General features: G+C 40.3%; 1 protein-coding gene across 2 annotated transcripts in view; it reads right to left on the bottom strand.

Moving 5' to 3' along the window:
- The window catches only part of LOC127626536 (protein shisa-9A-like), a 57,448-nt gene that overhangs the window by 28,280 nt on the left and 1,427 nt on the right, over positions 1-27,741 (bottom strand). For both annotated transcript variants that reach the window (XM_052102407.1, XM_052102406.1), the window contains exon 2: positions 26,941-27,047. In XM_052102407.1, coding sequence (XP_051958367.1) covers positions 26,941-27,047 — 107 coding nt within the window. The remainder of the gene's footprint in view (positions 1-26,940; positions 27,048-27,741) is intronic.

The raw sequence follows: 27,741 nt of genomic DNA, 5'->3' as shown, positions 1-27,741 counted from the left end.
CAAAAATCAGGGTTACAGTGAGACACTTACAATGGAAGTGAATGGGGCCAATCCGTAAAAATTGGTGGACCAGCTGTGAAACGGGGCTGAATGACCGGACGCTAGATTTAAGAGGTACAAAATATTACACTATAATACAATGTTACCAGTGATGGGCAGTAGCTTTGCTACAAATAGCATAGCTACTAGCTTAACTACATCTCTGAGTAGCGAGAGGTGGATTCGCTAGTTCCCCTTCTGTCACTCACTTGATGTTGTGTCGATGGTAGTGACACGAGGGGCTAATTTCTGGAGTCTCGGATACCTCTGAATATGAAAAAGGCCAATGCCAAATTGGCGAACAGAATTTGCATGTCCCGCCCCCGGACATACTGGTATAAAGGCGGGGATCGTGCATCTGTTCAGTCAAGATTCTTTCTTCGGAGCCGAGCGGTTGTGTGTGTTCAGCGAGCTGAAAATTTCACTTCTGTTCCACTCACTTCTAAAAGAGAGCTTTCTTGTTGGATCTACGGTGCATTGCCAGCGGCTTTCTCCCTCCTCTATTCGCCAATGCAGTCCACGGCCCTGGGCGCTTCAACAGTTTTCTAAAAGAGCAAACAACTCCTCTAAAAGAGTATTATTTTCTCTAAATGAGTTAACGCATTGTCGAACGTCTTTTTAAAGACACGTCTTTATCAAGATGCCCTTCTGCCTTTGCGTTGTTCCTGGATACGGCAGATATCTCTCCACTTCTGATGGCCATAGGCGCTGCCTTGTGTGTCTGGGTCGTGATCACACTGAGGCAGTATTTGTGGATGGTTCATGTACTCATTGCGAGAACCTGACCATGGCATCTTGCGGATGTGGATTTCCTTTCTCAAGGGAAACGCCACTCCAGCCGACCCCGCATTGCTCCTTCTTCCCACGGGATTGAGGACAATGGTGGCGATGGAGGCGATTTGGGTTACGGCGAGTAAATCACCACAAACCACCTGCCCCCCAGCACGCTTGATTGCTTCCATCTGGCTTGATGTGAGACCGGCTCACCTCACGGCCAGTCTGATGTCTCCGTTGGTGCCATGGAGCAGGATGATGATGTCGCTGCTGCATCAGAGAGCGTCGCGGTGCCTGACGCGGAGGACTCAGCTGGGCTGCTGCCTTCGGGAAGCAGTCCGAGGCTGATGCTCAGTTGTCCAATATGCTTGCCCGGGCACCCATGAGTGTGGGTCTGGACTGGAACCCCCCATCCTCCCCTCAACCCTCACAGCTAGACGATTGGTTCCTCAGGTCAGAGCACCGCTCAAAGCTTCGGTTGCTTTCTACCCGGAGGTGCATGACGAGTTAACAAGCTTGTGGAGTGCACCTTTTACTGCCCGGAACCGATATCCTTACTCGTCCACTCTCACTACCCTCGACGGCGGGGCGGTCCATGGGTACACGGCAGTCCCCCAGGTGGACAAAGGGGTTGCGGTGCACCTGTGCGCGCAAAACGCAACACTCCAACACTCCCCTCCAAGGCCTGTAGGACGACGTCAGCGAAAGCCTCTCCTTTCGCTGCCTCCGTCCTGCATGCCATGGCCCTCGTGCAATTTCACCAGGCCAAGGCACTAAAAGATCTGCATGTGGTTAGTACTGATCATGATGTGCTGCAGGAACTGCGCTCAGCTACCGACCTCACCCTCCGGGCCACGAAGGTCACAGCTCGGGAACTCGGACAGGCGATAACCACCCTTGTGGTCCAGGAACGTCATCTGTGGCTGAATTGGTCGAGATTCGGGAAACTAATAAAGCCCGCTTTCTCAATGCCCCCATCTCCCAGCAATGGCCTATTCGGCGACACCGTTCCGAAGACTCCGCCCAACAGTTTTCAGCGGTGAAGAAGCAGACGGAGGCCATCCAACACATCCTTCCTCGGCACCGGTCTACATCCAGCCGAGCCCAGCCTGCTCGCCAAGGGCGTCCCCCTGAGGTGGCAAGAAACCAGCAGGTAGCTCCGCCACAACCAGGGCCCAACTCTCAGCCCCGGCGTAGAGCTACCCGCAGGAAGCAAACACTCCCGAACCTTGAGTCTTCCGAGTCTCACAAACCTCCTTTAGGACCCGGAAGACTCCCAAGTGGTCCTGAGATGCATCTGCCCCACCTCGGTGCAAGACGGAAAAGCCAGCACCCTGCGCGCGGAAATAACTACACTTTTGCAAAAGAATGCGATAGAGCCTGTCCCTCCAACCGAGATGGAGAAGGGTTTCTACAGCCCTTACTTTATCGTACCCAAAAAAGGAGGTGGGTTGAGGCCAATCTTGGACCTGCGAGTTCTCAACCGGGCTCTGCACAAATTACACACATTCTAACATGAGTCCGGCATCAAGATTGGTTCGCAGCGGTAGACCTGAAGGACACATACATTCACGTCTTGATTTTGCCCCGACACCGACCCTTTCTACGATTCACATTCGAGGGCCGAGCGTACCAGTACATAAGTCCTCCCCTTCGGCCTGTCCCTGTTCCCTCGCGTTTTCACAAAGTTCGCAGAGGCTTCCCTTGCTCCACTAAGGGACGTGGGAATCTGCATACTCAACTACCTCAACGACTGATATTAGCTCACCCTCGAGAGGCACTATGCGCCCACAGGGACCGGGTGCTCAGAAATCTATCCCATCTAGGGCTTCAGGTCAACTGGGAAAAGAGCAAGCTCTCCCCTGTTCAGACCATCTCTTGGCATGGAGTTAGACTCAGTCTCAATGGTAGCACGCCTCACAAATGAGCGCGTACAGTCAGTGCTGAATTTCCTCTCGTCATTCAAAATAGATACTGCGGTCCCTCAAAAACAGTTCCAGAGGCTCCTGTGGCATATGGCATCCTCAGCCACGGTCGCACCACTAGGGTTGATGCATATGAGACTGCTCCAGCACTGGCTTCAGACTCGAGTTGCAAGATGGGTATGGCACCGCAACACATATCGTGTGCTCTTGACCCCCCTCTGCTGTCAGTTATTCTACCCCTGGACAGACCTCTGTTTCCTGCAGACAGGAGTCCCCCTGCAGCAGGTGTCCAGGCGCATCGTGGTCACCACAGATGCCTCCAAACAGGGTCGGGCCTGTGGCTATTTTGGCACATCAACTGCTGTATTGAGTTGGTGGCTGTATTTCTTGCCCTGCGGAGGTTTCTCCCGCTGATCCGAGGCAAACACATCTTAAACAATCAGACAGCCCCGAGACAGTAGCATACCAGGCAGCTTTACACCCTAAAGTGGCACTAAGCCACTTTAGTTCAGCCACTAAGCTAAACTAAGACCTCAACCGGCCTATGTGCCCAAGGTTCCTTCGACCCCTTTCAGGGACCAGGTAGTGAACCTGCAAGCGCTGCCCTGGGAGGATGCAGACCCAGCCTTACCGTTGCTGTGTCCGGTACGTGCTATGCGTACCTATTTGGACCGCATGCAGAGCTTTAGACTCTGAGCAGCTCCTTGTTTGCTTTGGTGGACAGCGGAAAGGGAAAAGGCTGTCTCCAAACAGAGGCTTGCCCACTGGGTAGTCGACGCCATCACATTGGCCTATCAGACCCAGGCCGTGCCTGCCCCCTTGCGGGTTTGAGCACACTCTACAAGAAGTGTGGCATCCTCATGGGCACTGGCTAACGGCACCTCTCTAGCAGACATCTGTAGAGCAGCGGGCTGGGCAACACCCAATACCTTTGTGAAATTCTAAAATCTCTGAGTTGAGACAACCGGGTGTACCGCTTGCGCTAGTGCCTTTCCCCTCCACTGAGGCGAAAACGTGTGCTTTTACTCCCAGGTGAGTCCACTAAACTCGCACTCCCTGGATGTCTTTCCTCCCTAGCCCTCTGGTTCGTGAATTCAGCGGAGGAGTTCCCGACCAGACCCACTACGGGTACTAACTAATCTGTACTGGAATAGGTGCTTCACAGGGTTTGACCATCATGGAATAATCCCTCTGTGAGTATTTTTCGCGGTACGGTCCCCCTGCTGGCGGACCCACGTCTCCCTTGGGCAGTCCCCTCTGCCGCCAGGTTGCCGTGTTTGAAGGACCCCTTGAGTCACTACAATCAACACAACGTCGAGTGAGTGACAAAAGGGGAACATCTAGGTTACCCTGATGGAGGGAACGAGACATTGTGGTCCCCTTGCCACAACAGTATACTAAGCCGCTGTAATGGCTGAACCTTATTCTGGGCTCCTCAGTGCAGAACCTGACTGAACAGATGCACGATCCCCGCCTTTTATACACGTATGTCTGGGGGCGGGACAGGCAAATTATGTTTGCCAATTTGGCATTGGCCTTTTTCATATTCAGAGGTATCTGAGGCTCCCGAAAGAAGACCCTTTTGTTGCTACAATCGACACAACATCTCGTTCCCTCCATCAGAGAACGTGGGTTACACTAGTAACCTAGACATTTTTAAATCAAGTAGCTTTTCAGTAGCGAAGCTATATCAATCTTTGTACCCGATGTTTACTAATGCCAGTTTTTAATCAGAACTAAAGATGTCCGATCACAAATGTATTGCTCATTTGAGTTAGTTCTTTACAATGAATTGGTCACACGTGATAGAAAATCAATCTGAATGACTCAGAAAGCTTGCGCACGCACTGCTGAATCATTTCTGCATGCTCTCACTTGTCAACAAGCTCATGGAATATTTTACAACATAGCAAATAAAGATAACACTTGTTGCAGAGGATCTACAATCAATCAATGGAAACAAAACCTGCAAATACATCCCATCTTTATTAAGTTCAATACATATGCAGCTTGTGAACGAATTCTGCACGTAAATACATTTTCCAACTAAAAGAGTTTCAAAACACTTATTAGCCTACACAAAAACACATAAAAAGTACCATGACATTACGATGATTTTTGGACATGTACTATTTACCTGGGAGCACCATGTTAATACTATGGTATATGAATGTGGTAATGTAGCGAAATACCAAGGTATTTTTTAGTTACCTTGAACCACCATGGTAATACAAATGTATATGAATATGCTAATCGTATTTCAAATTACCAAGGTAGTAACATGGTATTTTTTTAATTACTTTGAAGCACCATGCAACTACAGAATGGTGCATAAATTGTTGTACATCAAAGTATTATCATCATTATCATCTGATACCATCAGAAATCACATTGTTATTGCCCAGATGTGCTCTCTCTCTCTCTCTCTCTTGCACACACGCACGCACGCACACACACACACACACACACACACACACACACACACACACACACACACACACACACACACACACACACACAGGGTTGGGGAGTAACGAAATACGTGTAACAGGATTACGTATTTAAAATACTAAATATAAGTAACTTTATTCCACTACAGTTACAATTTAAATCATTGGTATTTAGAATACAGTTACATTCAAAAAGTATTTCGATTACTGAAGAGATTACTTTGCATTTTATTGTCATTTGTTTCATTTAATATTTAGTCCTTTCAGATGGAAAACATTTATATTTTATATTTATATATATAAATGATGAGATCCAAAGTGCATTTGAATAGCAGTGAAACACTTTCTTATGATGTGTTACATTCATACAAGCTGACAGAGAAGTAAGTTTTAAGTAAGTTTGGAGTACAAGAAATTTAAATAAACCTTGTAAATTGCACTAAAATGCTATTTCTTGCCATTTTACATGCACATGTTACCAGGCACGATCATATTATTTATCGAGAAATTTCACGTTATATCATAATTTCTTTTTTTCTTGTAAGAACATTGATATTAGGGCAAAAATCATATTCTTGATAATAATTATTGTATTGTTTTTCTGTAAAAATATCTAAAAATCCTTAAAACAAGATTAATTTGATTAATCTTGTTTTAGAAACAACACTGCGTAAGATATTTAGGTTTTTCAGAGAATGTATTTTTAATATGTGTATTTCTTACTGTACTGACAGAGTTTTTATAGTAAAAACAAGTGATAAAATCTTCCAGTGCTGAAGAAGTAATCCAAAGAATTTAGAATATGTTACTGACCTTGAGTAATCTAACAGAATACGTTACAAATAACATTTTACAGCATGTATTCTGTAATCTGTAGTCGAATACATTTCAAGAGTAACCCTCCCAACCCTGCACACACACACACAAGAAATTTGGCCTCTCATTAAAAGCTTCCAGTACATACAGTAATACAACAGCTAGACACAGAATTACAGGATAAGATGAATAACAGAGTTTTTATACAGAAATGTGCAAATGAATTATGTTTAAATTGGTATGGGTTTGTGAATGTAGTAGTATAAATATGAAAAATAAAATGTAAAAATAGTGATTTTACATGTTGAACACATGTGTTTGTAGATGTAGTAGTATAAATATGAATACTAAAATGTAAAAATCTGTGATTTTACATGTTGAACACATGGGTTTGCATAGGAAGCATGTCTAAATATGAATTTACATGTTTTTTTATTTTTACGTGCACATACGTATTGCACCTACTGTATACTTGTACATTGTATTGCACTAAACTGTAATATACTGTACCATGGCTTTGATAAACGTCAAGTGAATAAGTCTTTTAGGTGCTTTGTCTATACAGGATGCTCTGTGCATCTGCAGTTGAAAAAAATGAAATAGCTTAAATGTAGCAAGCTATTTTTGGTGTGTAGCTTGTAGTGTAACTTGCTACTTTTTCTGAAGTGTAGCTTTTAGCTACACTTTTTTTCTGTTGAGTAGTTGGTAGCTTAGCTAGCTAGATGTTTTGAGTAGCTTGCTCAACGCTAAAGGTTACACTATAATACAATACAATATAAGGTATAAACCATGTATAACATACATAAATGTGTTCTCTTCAACACTATGGGATCGGACTGCTTGGTGTTTTAAACAATGATGTCCTCATTATCCACTCCATATGTTTATTTGTTCACTAGTGCTCATTAGACATGCAGGATGCTGCATCACATAAGAGAGTGCCAATGAAATCCACACAGAGTCATAACCAACAACCTACAATTGTCAGCATAATGTTGCATTGCAAAAACTGGCTGAAAGTCAGACAAAAGATAAAGCACAGTATATTTCAGATCCATTTCACTGACATGAGAAAGAGTTTAAATTAAAAATGAGAACATTCGGATAATCAGCCAGGCAATTGAAATTGGAAGAGTGTGTGGAGAGCCTTTGTCTGGTTGTGAACATCACGTAACAGCTTTCTTACTGATATAAAGGACAAAATTAAACAGCAAAATGTCAGCACACTCTGACGAAAGCTGAAATTTGTGGGAATAAGAAGTCCACCCTGTCCCCCAACAAACATCCCTGTGTTCACATATGAGTATATATACACAAAAAAGCAAACAGACACACAAACAAACAAAATATATATATATGATAGTCATACACATTTATTCCTCTACCTCTCTCTCCACCGCACTCCAAAAACTCAAAATATTTACCACATTTCCCAACAAATAAATCCAAGTTACCCCGTCTTCCAAATGACACCTCTTCAAAAGCCGCCACCCTCCCCATCTCCGTGCACCACTCTCGAAATGGGGGTGCCCCAGCCGACCTCAAACCCATCAAAATTATCTGCCTGGCGATCATCACACTGGTCAGAACCCAATTTTCTATGTGTCTATTCCCCACATCGATGACCACCCCATTGCTCAAAACACAGAGTCTGGGGCAAAAAGAAACCGAGTGCCCAACACGTTAACACAAAACTCGGAACCCTCAACCAAAACTCCTGGATCTCAACATACCACCAAAAAACATGAGCCGTGTCTCCATCCTCCGATATGCATCTCCAGCAGGTGGGTGCGTCTTTAAGACCAAGCCTATTCAATCTAGAGGGGGTCCAATAAAATCTATGCAAAATCTTGATTTGCATAATGCGCACCCTTGCATCTCTAGATGCAGACTTGACATTTTTTAGAATCCTAGCACACTTCCTCCTCCAATATCAAGTTTACATTTTTATCCTGTAATCTTTTGATAGAAGTTAAACCTCAGTGTAACTTAACTTCTCCGATTAGTTTGATAGAATGTAACGGCAAAATTGGGGCAAGAACTTCCTGTTCAATACAAAACCAGAAAGGGGCTCTCTCAGGTGGAAGTGACCAATGAACCAAATGTCTGAGACCGAATGCATAATAATAAATCTTGGATCGGCCTAGCCAAGCTTTGTCAATCAGCCTATGTAATTTATTGAAATGTAATCTGGATGTTTACCATTCCAAATGAAGGACTTCGCTATGCAATCAAATTGCATGAAATAAGACGGTAGTTACCAGGTAGTTAAATTTTGGAATACAATTCATTTTAATAACATTAACCTTCCCAATCATAGATAAATGTAATGAAGCCCACCCACCCACATTGCTCGAAAAACGTTTTTAAAGTGTCCAAATTAACTGAATCAGACAAATTTGCTGTTAATAAAATGCCACTGTTTGGGCCATTGGAAGGCGCCCAGCTGAAAAGCCATTACTGGCCAAAACTTCGGTCTTAGACAAACTGACTCTGTACCCTGAAAACTTAGAAAAGGAATTAATAATTCTGTGGAGGCAAGGCATAGATCTAATGGGGTCAGAGATGAATAGCAAAATATCATCTGCGTAAATCAAAAGCTTATGCGCCATACCTCCCGCCACCAACCTTGGAAAATCAACTTCCTTTCTTATCGCGGTTGCTAATGGTTTCAGGACAAGACAGAACAGTAATGGGGAAAGAGGGCAACCCTATCCAGAGTAAAATAATCTGTTAAATTAATCCATTTGTTTGTACCGCTGCTACCGGGTGTCTATAAAGCAGGGGTGTCAAACTCATTTCCTGGAGGGCCACAGTCCAGCAGAGTTTAGCTCCAACTCTAATTCAACACACCTGAAGCAGCTAATCAAGGTCTTCAGGAGTGCTTGAAGATTACAACGAGGCATTGGTTGGAGCAGGGCTGGAACTAAACTCTGCAGGGCTGTGGCCCTCCAAGAACTGAGTTTGACACCCCTGCTATAAAGTAACTTAATCCATCCAATAAAAGTATTCCCGAACCCATACATTTCCAAAATTTAAAAAAGTAATCCCATTCTACCATATCAAGTGCTGGCACCTGATTCTATATGTATAAGGGATGTCATAACTTTACTTAATCATTTAGCCAGAACTTTTGACAATATTTTAATGTCTAACTGGATCAGGGAAATTGGCCGGTAACTCTTACACTCGCTTGGATCTTTGTCCTTTTTAAGAATCAGACTGATCCGGGCTTGTGTCATGTTTTGTGGAAGCTTTTCATTCTTTAATGATTCTGTAAATCTCTAGTAAAAGTGGAACCAGTTCCGTAGCATAAGATCTAAAAATTCAGCTGCAAAGCCATCTGGCCCCAGAGCCTTGCCTGTAGGCAAGGCCTTTAGTACCTCAACAAGCTCCTCCAAAGTTATCTCAGAATCAAAAGAATGTTTTTGCTTAACCGTCAGTTTAGGAAGTTCTAATGGTTCCACAAAGTTTCTAATATACTTATCAGTAGACAAAGATATGGAGCTATACAGATCAAGATTTAATTCTTTAAAAGCATTACTAATATTAATGGCCGAGTAAAAATTTCACCACCAGCAGATTTCACTGTGGGAATACTACAAAAAGAATCTCTCTGTTTTATATATCTAGCCAGACGTTTTTCTGCTTTGTCCCCGATTCTAAGTATGACTGTCTTTCCCTGAATAGCCAAAACCTGATGGAGAGAATGAGATGTTGTGTTGATGTAGTGACACTAGGGGGCCGATGCATGCCATTTCTTTTTATACCCATATGTCCGGGGGCGGAGAGTGGCATGCAAATTCCACTTGCCAATTTTCATTGGCCTTTCTGAATAAAGCAAAGGTGTTTGGGGCTCTCAAGATCGAACCCCTAGTGTCACTGCATCGACACAACGTCAACACAATGTTGTAGTATTATATGAAAACTAATTATATAGTATTATATCTGTATTTAAATTGGGTAACTTCTCTAAGGCCATCAGACAACATTCAGCACTTCAGCTCTGCCTCGCCACTTTTAATATTCCCTTCCAACTCCACGAGTTCTCGTACTTTGGATTTTTTGGTGAATGAGGCATACTTTATGATCCGACCCCTAAGAACCACTTTAAGTGCCTCCCAAGCCACACTTACAGAGAATACTGTGGACAAGTTGGTCTCCATATAAACATTGATTTCATCCTTTAACATTTGTTGGAATTCAGGAAATGGGATACATTAAAGCACCAACTATATGATGTATTTTTCTTCATATGTGGCAACAACTCACCAGGGCGTGATCTGAGACTAAGATGTTTCCAATTGAACATTCAACAACAGATGAAATGAGGGACTTAGATATAAAATTAAAAATACATTTTAGAATAAATCATATGGACTTATGAAAGAAATGTATAGTCCCTACCCTAGATGGGTTCAAAAGTCTCCAAATATCTGTAAGACCAAGATATGTACACATCCTGTGAAGAAGTTGACCATTCATTATTTTGACTGAGCACACTATGTGTGAAACAGCACTGGTAATGGATAATCTATTACAGATCTGAAGCATTACACCTTGTATTAAGTAAAGAAAGTCCCAGGCACCACCTGAACAATACTGATAGTCTAAGTGCAACTCTGAGTCAAATAAAAAAAGCATCCACTCACTAAATCCTTTTGAAAAGCACCTCTCATTTTCAAAAGAATGCAAGGGTCTGCAGAACTGAGCTCGCCTCTGTCATGTCACCCTGTCTCCATTCCAGCACCCTAGTTAATACTTCATTGCCCTGAAAAAAGTGGCTTTTATTAGAAATGCCACCTTAAGTTATGCATGGGTGTTTTCCTTCATGTATCTGGGTCAGCAGCCTTCTGTGTGTCTACAACAGCAGATAAACACTGCCAGATTTTGCACTGCTGGACAGCTCTGCGAGCTCTGCATAATACTGTATATTATAGGGATAGTTCGCCCAAAAATGAGAATTCTGTCATCATTTACTGTCACTTTTGTGTCATTTCAAACAGTCTAAGTATTTTTCTTCTGTGGAACACAAAAGAAGTTTCTTCCAATGAAAGTGGATGCTGACCATGCGCTGACAAGTTCCAAAAAAGATATGGTTAACCATAAACATTGCCCTTACTCAATGCACTATATTCAAAGTCTTCTGAAGAAAACGATAACTTTATGTGAGGAACACACAAAAATGTAAGGTGTTATTCACCAAAGATTTTGCCATTGACAGTACTGGTCACCATTCACTTTCATTAAGTGATAAAGAGCAACTGCTGCTTTATAAATCACTAATTTTGTGTTCCATAGAAGAAATAAAGTCATGACATGAAGGTGAACTATTAAAAAAGATATATATATTACTCTTTCTTTCGACAGTTTCTAATACACAGTTTCTGACTAGAAAAGTGTCCAAATTTCCTTACACTCCAGGAAACACTTTATTCAAGAGGATAGCCATCAACTGAATGGGACAGCAGCATAGTAAGAGCCCCATGTTCATTGCAGGTGCTGATTTACAAAATGTCACCACTTTGATTGGAGAGATCCATCAGTCCTTGTTAGACAGATGATGGATGTGGTACAGGACTTTGATTGCCTCCCACCTTTCAAATGGAGTTTCTGTTCATCCGCTCATTTATGACTAATACATTTAATGCGATTTATCTTTTGTGTCATCTGCTTCTAACCAGCTGTGATGTGTCTTTTTCTGTCTGAAAATCCCCAGACTCCAGAGAGAGTATTGAGGTTCAAAATGTCAAGGTTATCACAAAGCACATAGACTGAGAACAAGCCAACATTGTCACTATAAGATACCTTTTCAGTTCCTCATTAAAGATGCAGGAGGGTATTTTGGGAGCTGCGTATCCCTCTGGGATTGAAGCAGTAGAAGGGCATCTGAGCTCACAAATGATATCTGCCTCAAATCAGGGAGGACTATTCTCTGGGCATCTGCCACTTGCTCTTGACATTAGCAAAATGCAGCAATGGCAGGAAGAGTGGAGCACAGTGATTGCCAGATGTCAAGTATCATCGCCTGTGAGTTGCTCATTGCCCTCTCTGTGACACCATTGTTTTTGCTCTTTTGTCACATTGATTGTATCACTTAGGCTATGAACAGTGAGGTTATATTAGGCTATTGTTAATTAAAGGGATAGTTGACCCAAAAATGTGCATGAATTTCGTTCATTCAAATTTCTCTGGTACACAAAACAAGACATTTAGCAAAATGTCTAAGCTGTTCTCTCATTTTTTATTGAATGAGAGAACAATCAAATGGTGACCAGATCAGCATGGATATTCTGCTAAATATCTCCTTTTGTGTTCCACAGAAGAAAGAAAGTCATGCGTGTTTGGAAAAACATGAGGGTGAGTAAATGAAGACAGAATTTTAACTAACCCAGTCACAGTTTGGCTTTTGTCTTGAGGGTCTTTGGGAAACTAGCAAGAATGAACATGTGACATTGCATGCTGGACCTACCCCATTTGGCACCCTAGGCGAGACCCCCCATACCTTATTAGAGAGCTATGTATTACTTTTTACACAAAAAAAGTACAAATTAACACATAATACATCCTAATGTGTTTAATCCCATACTAGCAAAGCATTAATTATAACAATGTTGGGAAGAAATATGCAAGTTAATGTTATGGCTTCTTAAGCAGGCATCATAAATGGGTATCAATATATATAGGAATAACTTTAATGTAAAGAGCACATAAACCAAGTAAAGTGTCTAAGAAAAAAGTCACACTGCCCGAAATATCTATGCACATCATACAGTATATTTCACAGCAGGCAGATTTATAGGCTTTCATTATTACTGGGGAGTCTGGGGCCCATCAAGTACACAATCTATTGTACTATGATGTTGTGATGTTTATTCATCTTGCAAAAAGTATTCATTTCTGTAGATTTTAGGAGGATCATTTGAAAATTTTCTTTTGTTGCCTATATACCTGTATATTGTGTAGAATTAATGAATGGACTAAAAACATATTGTCACCTTTTCACATTACACAGCACAAGATGAAGTTTATCAAAGTTACCTTTCTAAAAAGCCTTTTGTGGCAGTTTCATGGTACAATGATGGTACAATATGGTAAACCTTGGTATTTTATTATATACAGTAAGCCTATATCATGGTATTTATATGGAAGGCTACTCCAAAGAACATGTCCAAAAACATGGTATTGGTTTGGTTTTGGTACTTTTAAGTGCTTTCATGTAATGTAAGTGTTTTGTTACACTTTTATTTAGAAAGTATCTTTACCTGCAGTAGATAATCGTTCACAGGCTGCACTCGCATATGATCTTCATCACTGGCAAACGACTGAGTGCAGATAGAGGATAGTGGCGGAGTTACCTGGCCGCACTGCTTGTATGACAAAACAATTGTAAATAATGAAGAATGTAGCAGCTGACGAAGCTTCAGTGGATATAGCACCTTACAAATGTGAGTTGAATGCTTCACCATCATCCCAAGCTGTGTGAATATGTATGTTGTTTAAGATACAAGTGTTGAACGGATGTTGACTAACCTGCTATAGCTAGCGGCAACACATCAAGTGCTTTGAAACTTCACTTCCGTCAGTTGTTAAATGGCTAAAGCTTTCGTGTAGTACAAAATCATTAGGTGTTCCATTTAGGATGATACTACACTTTGAATATTCAAACACTATATGGCTGAGTGCAAAGTACATTTTAAAAGTGCACAGTGTAAATAGTCCATCATGCAAATACTGAATTAGGATGTCATTGTGGTAGGTTACATTTTGAATACACTTAAACTTTCATCTTAAATTCATTAAAAACTATAGAATTAAAAGAAAAATTGACAACAAAGAAAGAATGGAGTGTGTATATTAAGGTTTGGTCTGATTTCTTTGGGCAGAAGTTTAATACTTAGGTTTAAGGGTTAAGAGCAAACCCTAAATAAAATGTTTGGGGAATATAAATGGTGATACCTTGTAAACACTGTAAACAGAATGTGTATAAAATAAACTACTACATGTCAGATCTTCAAAAGAAAAACAGATGCAGTGCTGTTTACTAATTACTAATGTTGACCCCATCATGTTTGAAACTCTTCTGACATTCTAGTCAATGTGGTATGCTACGTAAACTATTAAAAAATAGTTTTACAGTTAATTTTTAGGGAGAATATTACCTGCATAGTGCAGAGCTGATCTTACGAAGAGTCAGTAAGTATATTCAGTTCTCAATTTATTTATCACATCAAAGGCACTGTTAAGATCAAATATTCATAAGTCCAAATAGTGCTCTATCTACACAGAAGACTTCAGTCTCTTTCAGACCTTTCCTATTTCTCTCATTTATTTGGCATTATTTTCCAATAAAAGGATCATGGACAAATAGTGTTGCAAGGCAATGGATCTCCTTTTGTTAAATGAAAAAAACTGAAGCCACAGCACGCAAAACACTATGGGGTTGAAAAATCCTTGTAAAGGGTAATCTTATATGGAACCTCATAGTTTCAAGCTCTTTTGCCTGTAGAGAGCAAGGGAACATGAGATTACAAGAGATAAGAAGCTTATGAATATCATACACAGGATTAGTGAGAAACACACTTATGATGTAGATGTCATTATATCAGGGACAGTGTGATGAGGAAGAGGGCGTGGCTGGACCGTGCAGGTGCGAGATAAAGGGGAGCCAGAAAAGCCAGTTCGAGAGAGAGAGAGAGAGATGCATGCGACCTCGTAGCACCTGTGTGTGTTTGTTTTATGTTGAGTTTTGCATTAAAACTATATGCTCACTATTCAGCCGGTTCCCGCCTCCTCCTTGCCCAATCTTTAACTGTTACAGACAGCTTTACAAACAAACAAAAAAACAATTTATTGGATAGATTAAGGAAAAACTCATCTGGATACACTTGTTAACCATGTGCAAACGTCCTTTTGTTGGGAACAGCATGTAGCATCTTTATATTGTAGGTACACTCAAAAAAATAAATCATTAGATTTACTTAAAAAAGCAGTGTCAAGTGGTTCCATGCAACAGTGTTGAGTAGTTCCAACAATTCACAGTTCAGTAGTTTGAACTAAAGAATTTTAAATAATTTGGACAAAATCCTTTTGAGTAAATGCCAACCATTTGTATTTGTTAATGTTTTGTAATATTTTCATTTTACTTTACATATAAGTTCAATTTATTCATTTAGTTAGCAATTGGCTAGCTACAGTTTGCATTGCGGTAAATGTTTTGACATGAATCTCATCACAGTAGATTTTTACAACTCAAAATAGCTCAATAGACAAAACAATAAATAATTTTAAGTATTTGTCCTCCTTAACCTATGCTCAAGCTCCAGTCTTCATCACAGTGGTAACCCCCAAAATTACAACATTACACAAACTCTTCTAATTCTCAAAACTTCTAAATCTCATCATTACAAACATTAAATACTAACTCTTCTTGCACCTATTTATCACACAAAAACTCATTACATACCACTTTATTTCAACATTTACTCTCTCCATCCAGCTTTGTGCAAAGCATGCCGGGATATACAAATCACTGCAGTTTCAGTTATTGCCAACAAAAATATTTATGTTGTCCAAAGAGTTAAAGGGTAACTAAACCCCTGCTCAGAGTCTGACTCCACCCACTAGCAATATTTGAAAAATGCTGGAAAAGTGGGCAGACCCCAGCGGGGATAGAGGGGACGAACTGCGGGGGGGGGGGGCGTGCACCTGAGACCCGTAGTGACGGATTAATTGACAGCTGCTGTCAGACTCTAAAATGGAGAGTGACTGGAGTGACGCAAGTAGCTTTGCCACGGAGCGGTCTTTTGAAGTCGAGGACTTTTCTCCCCCACCTTCACCAGAAGTGGAGGAGGGTGAATTGTCTGTGGACACAGGGCCGGAGCCATATCAATTTGAGCCGCTGGCTCAAACTGCGGTTTTAACTCCCGCATCGCGATCGGCATCAGACGATGCTAGCGAAGCAGCCGCGCAAGGGAGAATGGGGCCAGTGTCTAGATCGTACCAAGGGCGTGGTGAGCTGGAACCTGCTTACGTCAGCTCTCACCGCTTACGTCACGAACTACCGCAAACAGCCAATAGGAAAATTCAACTGCAGTAGCCACCGTTCAACCTGAAGAGGGCAGCACTACAGACGTTTTTACACCATATATTGTAGAATTAAAACACTTTATACACAAATGTCAAAAAAATTACTTGAATCAATGACCAGTACTAATAAAGCCCCATTCTTACAGATCATTAACTAAAAAAAGTTGGTTTAGGGTTTAGTTACTCTTTAAGTAAATCTGACAAGACACTTGTTTTTTATGATGATGAAACAACTCAGTTATACTAAATATCAGCATGGCTCAACAGGTAACTTTCATTTAGACACAACATGCTCAGTTATTTGGTCTATTTGTGCCAAATTGTGCCTATTTATGCACATAAAGCCAAAGCAGAATCAATCATGACCGTCTGTTTGGAATGCTGCTAACACAGACAAGTGGGGAGACAGTTAGGTGACCCAGTGCTGTCATATTAAATATAAGCACTCTTGGAATGCCATTTTTCCAATCCAATTAGATCACTGGAACTAAGATCAAGTGTTGTATAATGAACTTGGTTTAACTTATCATGCTCCTGAGATGCTGTGGGCCTTTGAAACACATCAGATCTTATTTTCACACATAAACATACCCATAGGAGTCTATTAACAGCACCAATTCAAACCACTGATCATCAGATTTATCCAGCATACAGTAACACCTGTTATGCAATTGATGCCAATTATTGCCTTAGGGGAAAAATTCCCATCACTATAAAATCTGAATAACATTACAAGTTTGTCTCTATTGCTTATTAAAAATTCCAACCTATGCCTTGCCCCTGCTGTTTTAGATTAAAGTTAATGAGTCTGAATTCAGTCATAAACTAATACTAATTTTCACTGTGGTGTTTGATGGAGTGGCAATCATCCATGTTTACTCTTAGCATTAGAAGTACGTTCAATTTGACCTCTAATTAATCTGCCAATTTATTTGTATGAAAAACTTATTCAGATCTGTTTGTCTACACTCTACCCCAGATTTCTCAACATTTTCTGTCTGACCCCCATATTATACTGGATATCACCTAACATTAGCATTAATATTAAATCACTTAAAAAAATATATCTAGTTTGTCAGTGAAATACAGAGTAGCACATATACACTCAATGAGAACTTTATTAGGAAGAACTGTACACCTACTTATTCATGCAATTATCTAATGGCAGCATTGCAGTGCATAAAATCATGCAGATATGGGTCAGGAGCTTCAGTTAATGTTTACATCAACCATCAGAATGGGGTCTCTCAGTGATCTCAACCGTGACATGTTTGCTGGTGCCATTTGGGCTGATTTGAGTATTTCTGTAATGGCTGGTCTCCTGGGATTTTCATGCACAACACTCTCTAGAGTTTACTTAGAATGGTGCCAAAAACAAAACAAATAAACTTTCAGTGAGCCGCAGTTCCGTGGATGGAAGGAAGCGAACAAACCACTACTGGGACTCAGAAGGCTCCCAAGCGTTCCTGAGATGAAAAACCAAGAAGCGAGATGGCCGATATGGAGTTGGTATCTGGATCACTCCATCCCCCGGTAGAGGGCCGGGAGGGAAATCTCTTGGAAGAGCAGTTCCCTCACTCCTTCGGTCACCTAACTGGTGCCCCCACACACCGTTCTCACAGTGGTCTGGCACCAAACACCTACAGTCACGGCACCATGGACGCGGACCCCTCACCTCCATGCTTTCGACTGTAGACTCCCAGCTGGCTGGTTCTGAAGAGTCTAGAGGACGCCTCCATAGGACCTCCTCCTCAGTCACTTTCCCACCCCCAGCCGGGTACGCGGAGCAAGGAAAGTGCTTTGAGTTTTTTTCTCAGCACAACTGTTTCGGGACGCAACTTCCCTCCCTGACAAAATATTACCTGCTCCCCTCGCTGCGAAGCCCTGCCAGGTACGTCATATGTGATCATCCCCTTAGTCCCCCCCGCTCAGAGCTTGGATGCATCACTTACGCTTCCAACCTGTTGCACTGGCTGGCCGGGACCGTCCGACTCGGCAACGTGATTTAGTTCTTCTTCACGAGCCATCAGCCATCTAGGGCTTCAGGTCAACCGGGAAAAGAGCAAGCTCTCCCTGGTTCAGAGCATCTCTTTTCTCGGCATGGAGTTAGACTCAGTCTTAACGACAGCACACCTCACAAATGAGTGACTTGGTCCTCGGATCTTATGCTCCACATTACAGCACCTCCCTGGCAGATTCCCCTGAGAAGCGACCTTCTTTCTCAGGGATGGGGACCCTCTGGCATCTGCTCCCAGACCTCTCGCAGCTCTTTATTTGCTGTGGCAGACAGCGGAAAGGGGCGCTGTCTCCAACAGAGGCTGCCCACTGGGTCGTCAACGCCATGGCTGGCCTATCAGACCCAGGCCGTGTCCGCCCCCTTGCGGGTTCGAGCTCACTCTACGTGCAGTGTGGCGTTCTCGTGGGCACTTGCCAATGGCACCTCCCTAGCAGACATCTGCAGAGCAGCGGGCTGGGCAACACCCAATAACCTTACGAGATTCTACAATCTCAGGTTTAAGTTGGTCTCGTCCCGTATTTTCTCATGTCCGAGCACGTAGGAATCATGTGCGCTGTTTCTCCCAGGAGAGTCCACTAAATTCTCTGGTTCGCGAATTCAGTGGAGGAATTCCCGACCAGACCCGTGTACTAATTACTCTGTACTGGAATAGGTGCTCCATAGGATTGGCCTTCATGGATTAATCCCCCTGTGTTTATTTTCCGTAGAATGGTCCCCATACCTGCGGACCTGGGTCTCCCTTGGGCAGTCCCCTCTGCCCCCCGCTGGCTGTGTTTGTAGCAACTCCCTAGGATCTACCACCACGCCACTTCCACCTGTGGCCCATGTGACTTATTCGCCGCATTTAAACATAGAGAGAGAAGGCACGGCTGGTGCGGCCTGCTCCCATGCTTGGCATGTCGCTTGTAACCCCCGGTTGTTAAATTGGTTGTTCGGGGATGCTGGAAACCTAAACCATTTTTATGGGGCGTTAGGGAAGGGTACGTGCAGTCTGATGCAGATGTTGTGTCCCCCTGGCCCCTACAGCCGAGCCACTGTAACAGCAGAACCTTATTCTCGGCTCCTCAGTTCAAAACCTGACTAACAGATGCATGATTCTATCCTTTTATACCCGTATGTCCGAGAGAGGGACATGCAAATTCTGTAAACCAATTTCTAATTGGCCTCTTCTCAAGTTCAGAGGTACCTCTAAAAGACCCCTAGTGTCCCTTTATTTGACACAATGTCTTGTTCCCTCCATCAGGGAACGGAGGTTACAACAGTAACCTAGACGTTTTTTCCTTAAAAAGGAATCACGAGATTTAGCATTATTATTAATTTCAATTAATTAATCTCAATTAATAAATCGAGAGTTTCTATTTTTAAGTCAGTTTCAATTTTATACTGTAGATTTACCAAGGCATAATCCAAATCATTCCAAGTTCCCCCTGTGTTAAATGTATCCCTGGTTGGGAATCGCTGCTCTGCATGATTACATGGTGTAGAAATCTTGCCCTCTTGGGGAGCATATTATTCATTAGACTTTGTGCTGTGATAAAGAAATATGTCTGTCTACTTAAAGCCAGAGTTGAAAAGACAGAGAGCAGAAATTACTCCCATTTCTGTCATGTCAAATGATAAACAGGCTGGAGGTGCTAAGTGTTCTGCAGTAAATACATTAATCCGTCATTTCCCCTCACTGCCGAGTGCTACGTAACATGAATTATGCATAATTTCGGGGCAGTGTTGTGTTGAGCTAAGGATTCGAGACTGTGTGTGTGCGAGTGTGTGTATATTGTGCTAGTTTTAGAGTGTCCACCATTACAATAGACACAATTCGTAATGTTGGGAGAAGGTAGGGAGAATCACAGGGCTCATTAAAATCAATGCAAATATGAATGACATCTATAGGTGACAAACGCAGTCTGGTTTGTATCTAATTCATTAGGAGCTGAACTATAAGTCGTATAACTGGAAAACCTCATCTTCTGGTGCTAGCATGCACGCATAGTGTTGTTAACCAATATGATTCAAATATGGATTAATTTTTGATTACAACTGTTCTGTAACACAATAATTAATTTCTCTTTTATATAAATTCAGCAACTTCTGTGTGTTATAAGTCCTGGACACACTGTAAAAAATCCAACAAATATTTGTTGTGCTCCGGCTCATCAACTCTCCAACATTACAATGAGCGTATTTAATTTTGAAAACATGCAATAAGGTACTTCGACTTGTTACCACCAGTTCAACCAGCAAGTTTAGCCCTCTACATTTACATATTTAGACTAACAAAGATTACAATGTCCACGATCCAAGCCTCTGTGTGCTACTATCTGTGATGAGGCAGGCAAAGAATGAGGATCCAAGTGCAGCTTTAATGAAACAAAAGATAAACAAGGTACAGTAACTCAGAATATAATAAAACGCAGGAAACCAGGCACAGAACATGACAACACATGTGAGAACTGATAAATTAACTGGGGGAAACTAGAGCTTAAATATACAAGGGAACAAACAAGGGAATGAGGAACACCTGTGGAAACAATCAGGGGAAAACCAATCATAAAATGAAACTACAAAAGGACTACAAAAACTAACAGGAAACAGGAACTAAACAAGAATTTCAACATAAAAGCACAAAAACAAAAGACAACAGGGAATATGTGACACTATCTGAGAGCAATTGATTTGCGTGCGAATGCTCAGTAAGGTTCTTGTTTTAAAGCAAGTCAAAAATTAGTATTTTTTAAGTCCCACGTGTTAAGGCCTGTTTACACTTAGTCACTTCATGTGTCTTGATCGATCGGATTGCTATCCAACTGGGTATGCACATTTCATTAACTCTTAGCAACTTAAATGTGTCTCTGCAAAACCGATATAAATCCGATCAACTATTCCATGCTACAAGCGAATATAACAGTTCACTTCTCAGACGATAATAATGCCAGGCAGCGAAATTTTGCTGCACTTGATGTGACTCATAAAAAGATGGCCAAAATTCCTTTGATGAGTGGGGTACAAAAGGCAACAGCTGTTATGTGCCACATTTCCTTTGTAGTCAGCATAACATTTTCAATAATAAAGTGTTAAATGAGAGAGAGAGAGAGAGAGAGAGAGAGAGAGAGAGAGAGAGAGAGAGAGAGGAGTCAGCACTGGTGGAGGAATACATGAAAACTCATGAAAACTCGTGATAAATTTGTATGAGATGGCGAAATCGTAAGATATCATACAAATTGGCTCATACAAAAAGGTACAACTTATAATCTCATAGAAATTAACTAGAATTTTAAAACCAATACCAGGACCGTTTCTGACCATTTAGACCACTTCTGACCAAAGCCGATAGAAATAGAAATAGAAATACCCCCTAAGATAACAATATTCCCCCAAATATTGTCCCAAAAAGCCTAACAGAGATCAGTTGGACAAAAACTTTCATTTTGAGCAAAGTTGCTGTTTTATTAAGGGTTTGTGATTTCCAATTACTGGTACACTTTGCAGCATGAATACATTATACTTGTTCATTATTGTTTAGGTACTTTGTTGACTTTGGTCAAAAGTTCAGAAAAGTAAAAAATCGATGGCATCACATGTTGTCAACTGATATCTTCTTTCTAATTTTTATTTTTTACTGTGGGTGGCAGCTATCAGTTTGAAACAGAACAGTGTTTTTTTTTTCCAGATAGTTGGGCATCACAACACTGGCTATAGTGGAGAAAGAGTGAGAGAGACAGAGAAAAAAAAAATTCTCCTGCTTCCCTGCTTAGCTTGACCAGCGAGTGGATCGATAGCATTTCGACAGCTTTTCTTCCTGTTCATCCATCATTGCTTTATTAAATATCTTTCACACAAACGCTTCCAGGTTCAACAAATCAAATTCATGAGCTGCACATTATATACTGTAACTGATATGTTCTTGGGATTATCTTTCTTTTATAAGAAAAACATACGATGGTAGCTCACCTGAATTAACCACACATTAAAGTTAAGTTCTTGGTGTGATAGAATACACCCCGGGGCGGCATCTTCCCAAATCTATTTTCTTGTGAACATGGGCAAGTGTGAAGTAAAATTAGCACTGGCATCAAGTATCAGACCTGTATGAGTGCCGTTTCAGTGACGCACACGAGATGGCCACATGTCCCTTCTCCCCCAATGTGCTGGCTGCCCAGGAGGAAATAGGCTGCCAGCCTGTCCTCTGGGTGTGAAATCAGAGCCAGTTCTCCTTAGTGGAGTTCTCTGAGAGCGGGGAAACCATGCTGACCTGAATGCAATCCTGTTGGGGACTTCTGCCATTGTAGCATGGCATCATTGGTGGCTATTGTCGCTGAGCCAACAGAAATATGCAGCCTGCCTCAAGGAGCATGAACCATGGCCCGGTAAACGGGATGGGATGGAACCTACAGTATGTTGCAACTGACATACACACTCTGTTTTCACTCATAGCCAATAGTTACATCAGGCCAGAAAGAAAGAAAAAAGAGAGAAAGAAAGAGTAAGATAAAGAGAAAGGCTCATGTGTAAAATGGCTTGCACTGGATTATTTATAGAGAGTTATCATTGGAAAACAGAACAGAAAAAACTTCACAATAGAATGCTGAAAATACTGCCACGATTAATCAAGAGAAAGAGGAAAGAAATCTAGAAATGCCAGAGATTAAGATCTTAACTGAGATTTTTGAAGTATTTTTTATTTGTTCCTTTATTTTATTTTTAATTAGTATGATAATAAAATACAACTAACAATACTATTCTTTTTTGTGTTTAAGTGTAACAGTTAAGCCATCATATCAGTTATTTTACATTCACAGAGATTAAACACATTAAACACAAAGTGGACACATCTTACATCAATACTACAGTATAAAATAAATATTATGTGCTGTTATGACAAGCATTTTAGAACATTTTGTTACAGTGTTTTAAGATAAAGACAAAATGAGACTGAGGATAGACACTTTTATGTTTAAAAAAAACAGCAACAAATAATGCAACGTTGGTTGTGTTAACACTCCTTATTACAGCAAATGTTGTTGATTTTAACCTTGTGAGACTCGACTGTGGTGTGCATTTTCTTTTTTTTTAGGCCAAATAGTTTTCCTACAATTTGATTTTGATTTTAAATAATACTAAGCTACAGAAAATACGTTTTTAAAATCAAATTGTTTATTATCTTTCCAGGAGTGTTGGTTATTCATGTTTTTGAATTACATCAAAAACATCAAATATTTGCATAATTAATTCTGATTCAAAGTAATCCACTGACTGCCAACCATGTTAAAATAACATTTTGCATGAAAAATTCTGAACCTGTGTACTGATTACCATTGTCTCATATCTGCCAAACATATTGAGTGGTCTAAAAATCATCTGCAGCCAGAAACTGAACTGGTTGAATTTTTAGGAGTGAATGTACTTTGCTGCATAGAGAGCTATAGGATGCTCCTTTGCTCCTTTGCGCCCTATTTAGTGAATGCCTTAACCTCCAGTATGCTGTCTTTCAGCACTGGTCTCGTAACAGTTAGAAATTCACAATATTTTCATCCTATCTCAGTATACAGCCTCTGAAAGCAACATCTTCCAACTTTTGGATGCATCCATTGATTCTCAATGTGATTAAGCACACTAAATATAAGATTTCTAAATGAAAAGAGCTAATAGTTCACATACAAGGTCATTGTTTTTAACAACAATCCGTTTCACGATAATTGCTCAAATAAAATAAAAAATGCATATTGGATGAAAAAAGATGAAGAGATAAAGAAAAGTTATCTATTCAATGGCTTAAAAGTTAAAAGTACATTTTTGTAATGAGAAACAAGCTTGAACTGTTCTGAACTACAGTATAATAATTTGCACTAACAAGAAAAGAAATCGCATGAATGAAAACTGCAATAGGTTTCAAAACATGAACAGAAAAAGATATTCATTTTTCATATAGTTTCCACCTGTCAATTACGGTGAGTTTGCTAAGAAAAGGAGATATAGATCTCCCCATAGATCTTTACGGAGTCTTTATGAAACATGCAGATTTGCCTTCTCTACCTGGCATAACTGAAAGATTTCAGGTGTTTGTGCTGGCACATAGCTCAAATTAAATGCAGGCAAATAGATTTCTGCTATTTCTTTGTGAAACCAAATAAAGGTAATTAGTTTGAGCTGTGGCACCGGAAAGAGCCTCTCATGATCTGTAGTCATAGGCAACTAAAAGGCTCAAAGTATACAAAGTATACTTATCAAAGTATACTGTCAGAGTAAATGCCTTAGTTCCTCCATTCAGGTTGATTCAAATCATTGACATGACATGCATTTCACATCCTGTACTGTAAAATGACAAAATCCTTCAGAATCTTGGCTTATTGTGAAAAAAGCATAATCATTTAGCTCTTTCAGGGAGGTAATGAAACCTTTGATGGGATCATTCAGCGCATGGTGGTGTGAGCATCTGGATACATTTTTGTCAGCTTCTCAATGGAGGAATATGAGGAAGCCAGCATACAGGCAACACCTTTAGGCTTCTTTTAATGCTTGATCAGTTTATGTGAAAAACATTTCCCTTCCTCTCTTGACCACTGAAATTTCATATCAGCAGGAGCAAATCTGACTACTATGACAAAAATATATAAATTAAGAATGTTTAACGGCTTTCATCTTGTATGCCCATATCTGCATTACATTTTGTAATGGATTCCTAACAGCACATCTAAGAGTTATGAGGAAATCAACCTCTCCCATAATCACTGCAGTCACAGCTAGTATTTACTTTAATCCAAGCTGTTATCTAACTAGCTTTACACATTGAAATAATAACAGCATTTTAACCTCCAGCATGCATTACGTGTATTTTTCTTTCTTTTTTTCTACTAATTTTGAATGTGTCATTTAATTCAGTGTGTATATATAGTATAAATCTAGTGACAAAAAAAGCAGGAATTGACCAGCTTCACTGTTATGGGTCTTTTGACATTCAGCATCAAAAGACATGAACTAAATGTCAGGATTCTCTTATCCATAGTCTCATCCTTTTTCCTTTGATAACTAGTTCAAACAACCACATCTTTAACATATCTTGAAGCTTTAAAAAACATCTTTACGTTTTAATTACATGGTCTCACGAGCTGCCGCTCAGAGGTCAATCTCAAATTTTTCAATACTCTCAAGCATATTCAAGTCCAAGTAATCCTCTCTATAATCGTTGGAATGACTTACATTTATCTCACATGTCTGTTCTCATGATTTAGGTTCAATTCATTATTTCATAGAGAGTTGCCTAGAGGATGGTATTTTAGATGTCTGGGGTCAGAGGTTAATTGTATTCCACATAATTACACCCAAGTCTATGGATAAAGAGCTGGTACCGTGTAATGACCGCCAAATGACTCACTGTTTTTTTTTTTTTTTTTTTTAGAGAACAGAACTGATATTATACTATATTAATTTTAGGGTAAAATCTGTAAATTACATCAAGCCTTATAGTTGGTGTGACCTTTGATATCTAATGGTTTTCTAATGGTTACATTTCATTGTTATTTGTTTAGGAATTACCAATTTTGTTTTTACTCATCTTGTCACATATTTTTCTTTATAAATGGACCTTTTCTATTTAAAACATTCTATCCAATTTTTTTTCAAATATTAATCAATATCAATCAATATTTAAGTCCTTTTTTACCATACCATTTCAGAATGTTAAAGAATGTTAAAGTGGAGATTTATAGTAAAAAGGACTTAAATATTGATCTGTTTCTCACCCACACCTATCATATCACTTCTCTAGACATGGATTAAACCACTGGAATTTTATAGATTACTTTTATGCTGCTTTTATGTGCTTTGTGGAGCTTCAAAGTTCTGGTACCATTCACTTGCATTGTATGGACCTACAGAGCTGAAATATTCTTCTAAAAATCTTTGTTTGTGTTCGGCAGAAGAAAGAAAGTCATATACAACTGGGATGGCATGTGGGGGAGTAAATGATGAGATAACTGTGAACTAACCCTTTAACGGCACCATTGGTTTCTATTTAGTGCCAAAAATGGATATGCTTTTGTTAAAAAAAATAAATAAATAAAAAAAACTAATTTAGTGCTATTTGGAACCATTTCACTTATGAGTGAGGTTTGACTTTGAGCTTAAAAAAATCATAAAATTGATCTGAGCTTTCATACATTTTAGATGGAGATCTCTACAATAAGTATGGCAGTGAAGAAAGAGTGACATTATCTTTGTAATGAGATAAAAGGGAAATTTCTATAGCTACTGACTTACATCCCCATTGGATCCCTCTGAGGGGGATTTTGATATTCTCACTGTATTTTGTGTAATTTTAACACAGATATATTTAGGGAGTTGATAACCACAGAGGGGGTGATGTAATCACTCTAGAATCGTAACAAAGGAGAGTTTAAACATTTGCGATAAAGCCATTCATTTTGAGATGTTTGATCCTGGTGTAAACAATACTATACACAACTGCAGTGGCAGCCCACGGTAGAGGACATAAATAGGCTTTCACAACATCACTGTGCTCAGCATCTCCTTTCTCTTTATTAAAATGCCACAAAAATTTTAAAATGCCACACAATCCACAAATTTTCCTTGCTGCACCACAAGCAAAATTTGGAATAATCCCAAATATGGATTTAATATGCAAGTAATTTGTAACTACACATGTAATTCTGTACACAAGTACATTATACTATGTGCCAAGTACGGTATATTTCTTTTGAGCCAAGAGAAACCATGCTTTTTCACTGCTTCAGGCCATTCATAATAGTTTAAATGTAATGCATAGTTTATGCTTAGCTCATGGGAAAAGAGAGGAAATAGGTTACAATTAACTTACGCATGTTGTTTGCTCTTGCCTGCACAATATCATAATGATGTGTGTGCATTCCAATGGCCTCCTCATGCTGACCCTGATGGGCACCTTGCATCACACTGGCCACAGCTCTGTTAAAGCACAAGCAATTTCGTTAGCTCAGTATTTCTTTAAAAAACCTTTGATTCTGAACTCGGCAAGAAGTTGTCTTTATTCAGATATCACAGAGTGATACAACACCAATAGTTTGACATCTATTCATACAGCGCTATGGATGTCGCTGTCCAGAGTGCTGATTTAAATAGAGCAAGTTTTCCTCTTAGAATAGATTTCAGCAACATGCACACAGTGGGCTTTGCAGCTCTCATCAGAGGTTCTGACCCACTGTATCAGTAGGAACAAGAGATTCCCACCTCCGCCATCCAAACTGAGTTGCTAAAGGGTAAAAAACTGACAACTGGATGTTATGCAACATGATGTAACACCTATGAGGGTTTGTAAAATTCTCGTGGTTTACATGTACAAGTTAACCACATTTGCTTGTTGATTGGGTTGCTTGTTACCAGCAATCTAGACTGAAAAAACAAAACATCACTGAATCAATATACATTAGGTTACACCAACAAAACTTATTTCTGTTAGGTCAGATAGAAATAGCTCCTTAAAGGAATATTCCATGTTTAATAAAGATTAAGGGTCTATCGACAGCATTTTATGCATAATGTTGTTAACAACAAATATTTATTTTGACTCATCCCTCCTTTTCTTTAAAAAAGCAAAGAATGAGGTTACAGTGAGGCACTTACAATGGAAGTGAATGGGGCC

The sequence above is a fragment of the Xyrauchen texanus genome, chromosome 33 (assembly GCF_025860055.1).
Source record: "Xyrauchen texanus isolate HMW12.3.18 chromosome 33, RBS_HiC_50CHRs, whole genome shotgun sequence".
In the NCBI taxonomy this organism is placed as follows: domain Eukaryota; kingdom Metazoa; phylum Chordata; class Actinopteri; order Cypriniformes; family Catostomidae; genus Xyrauchen; species Xyrauchen texanus.
The sequence above is the reverse complement of the archived record's forward strand: the minus strand, read 5'-3'. Positions and strand labels throughout refer to the sequence as shown.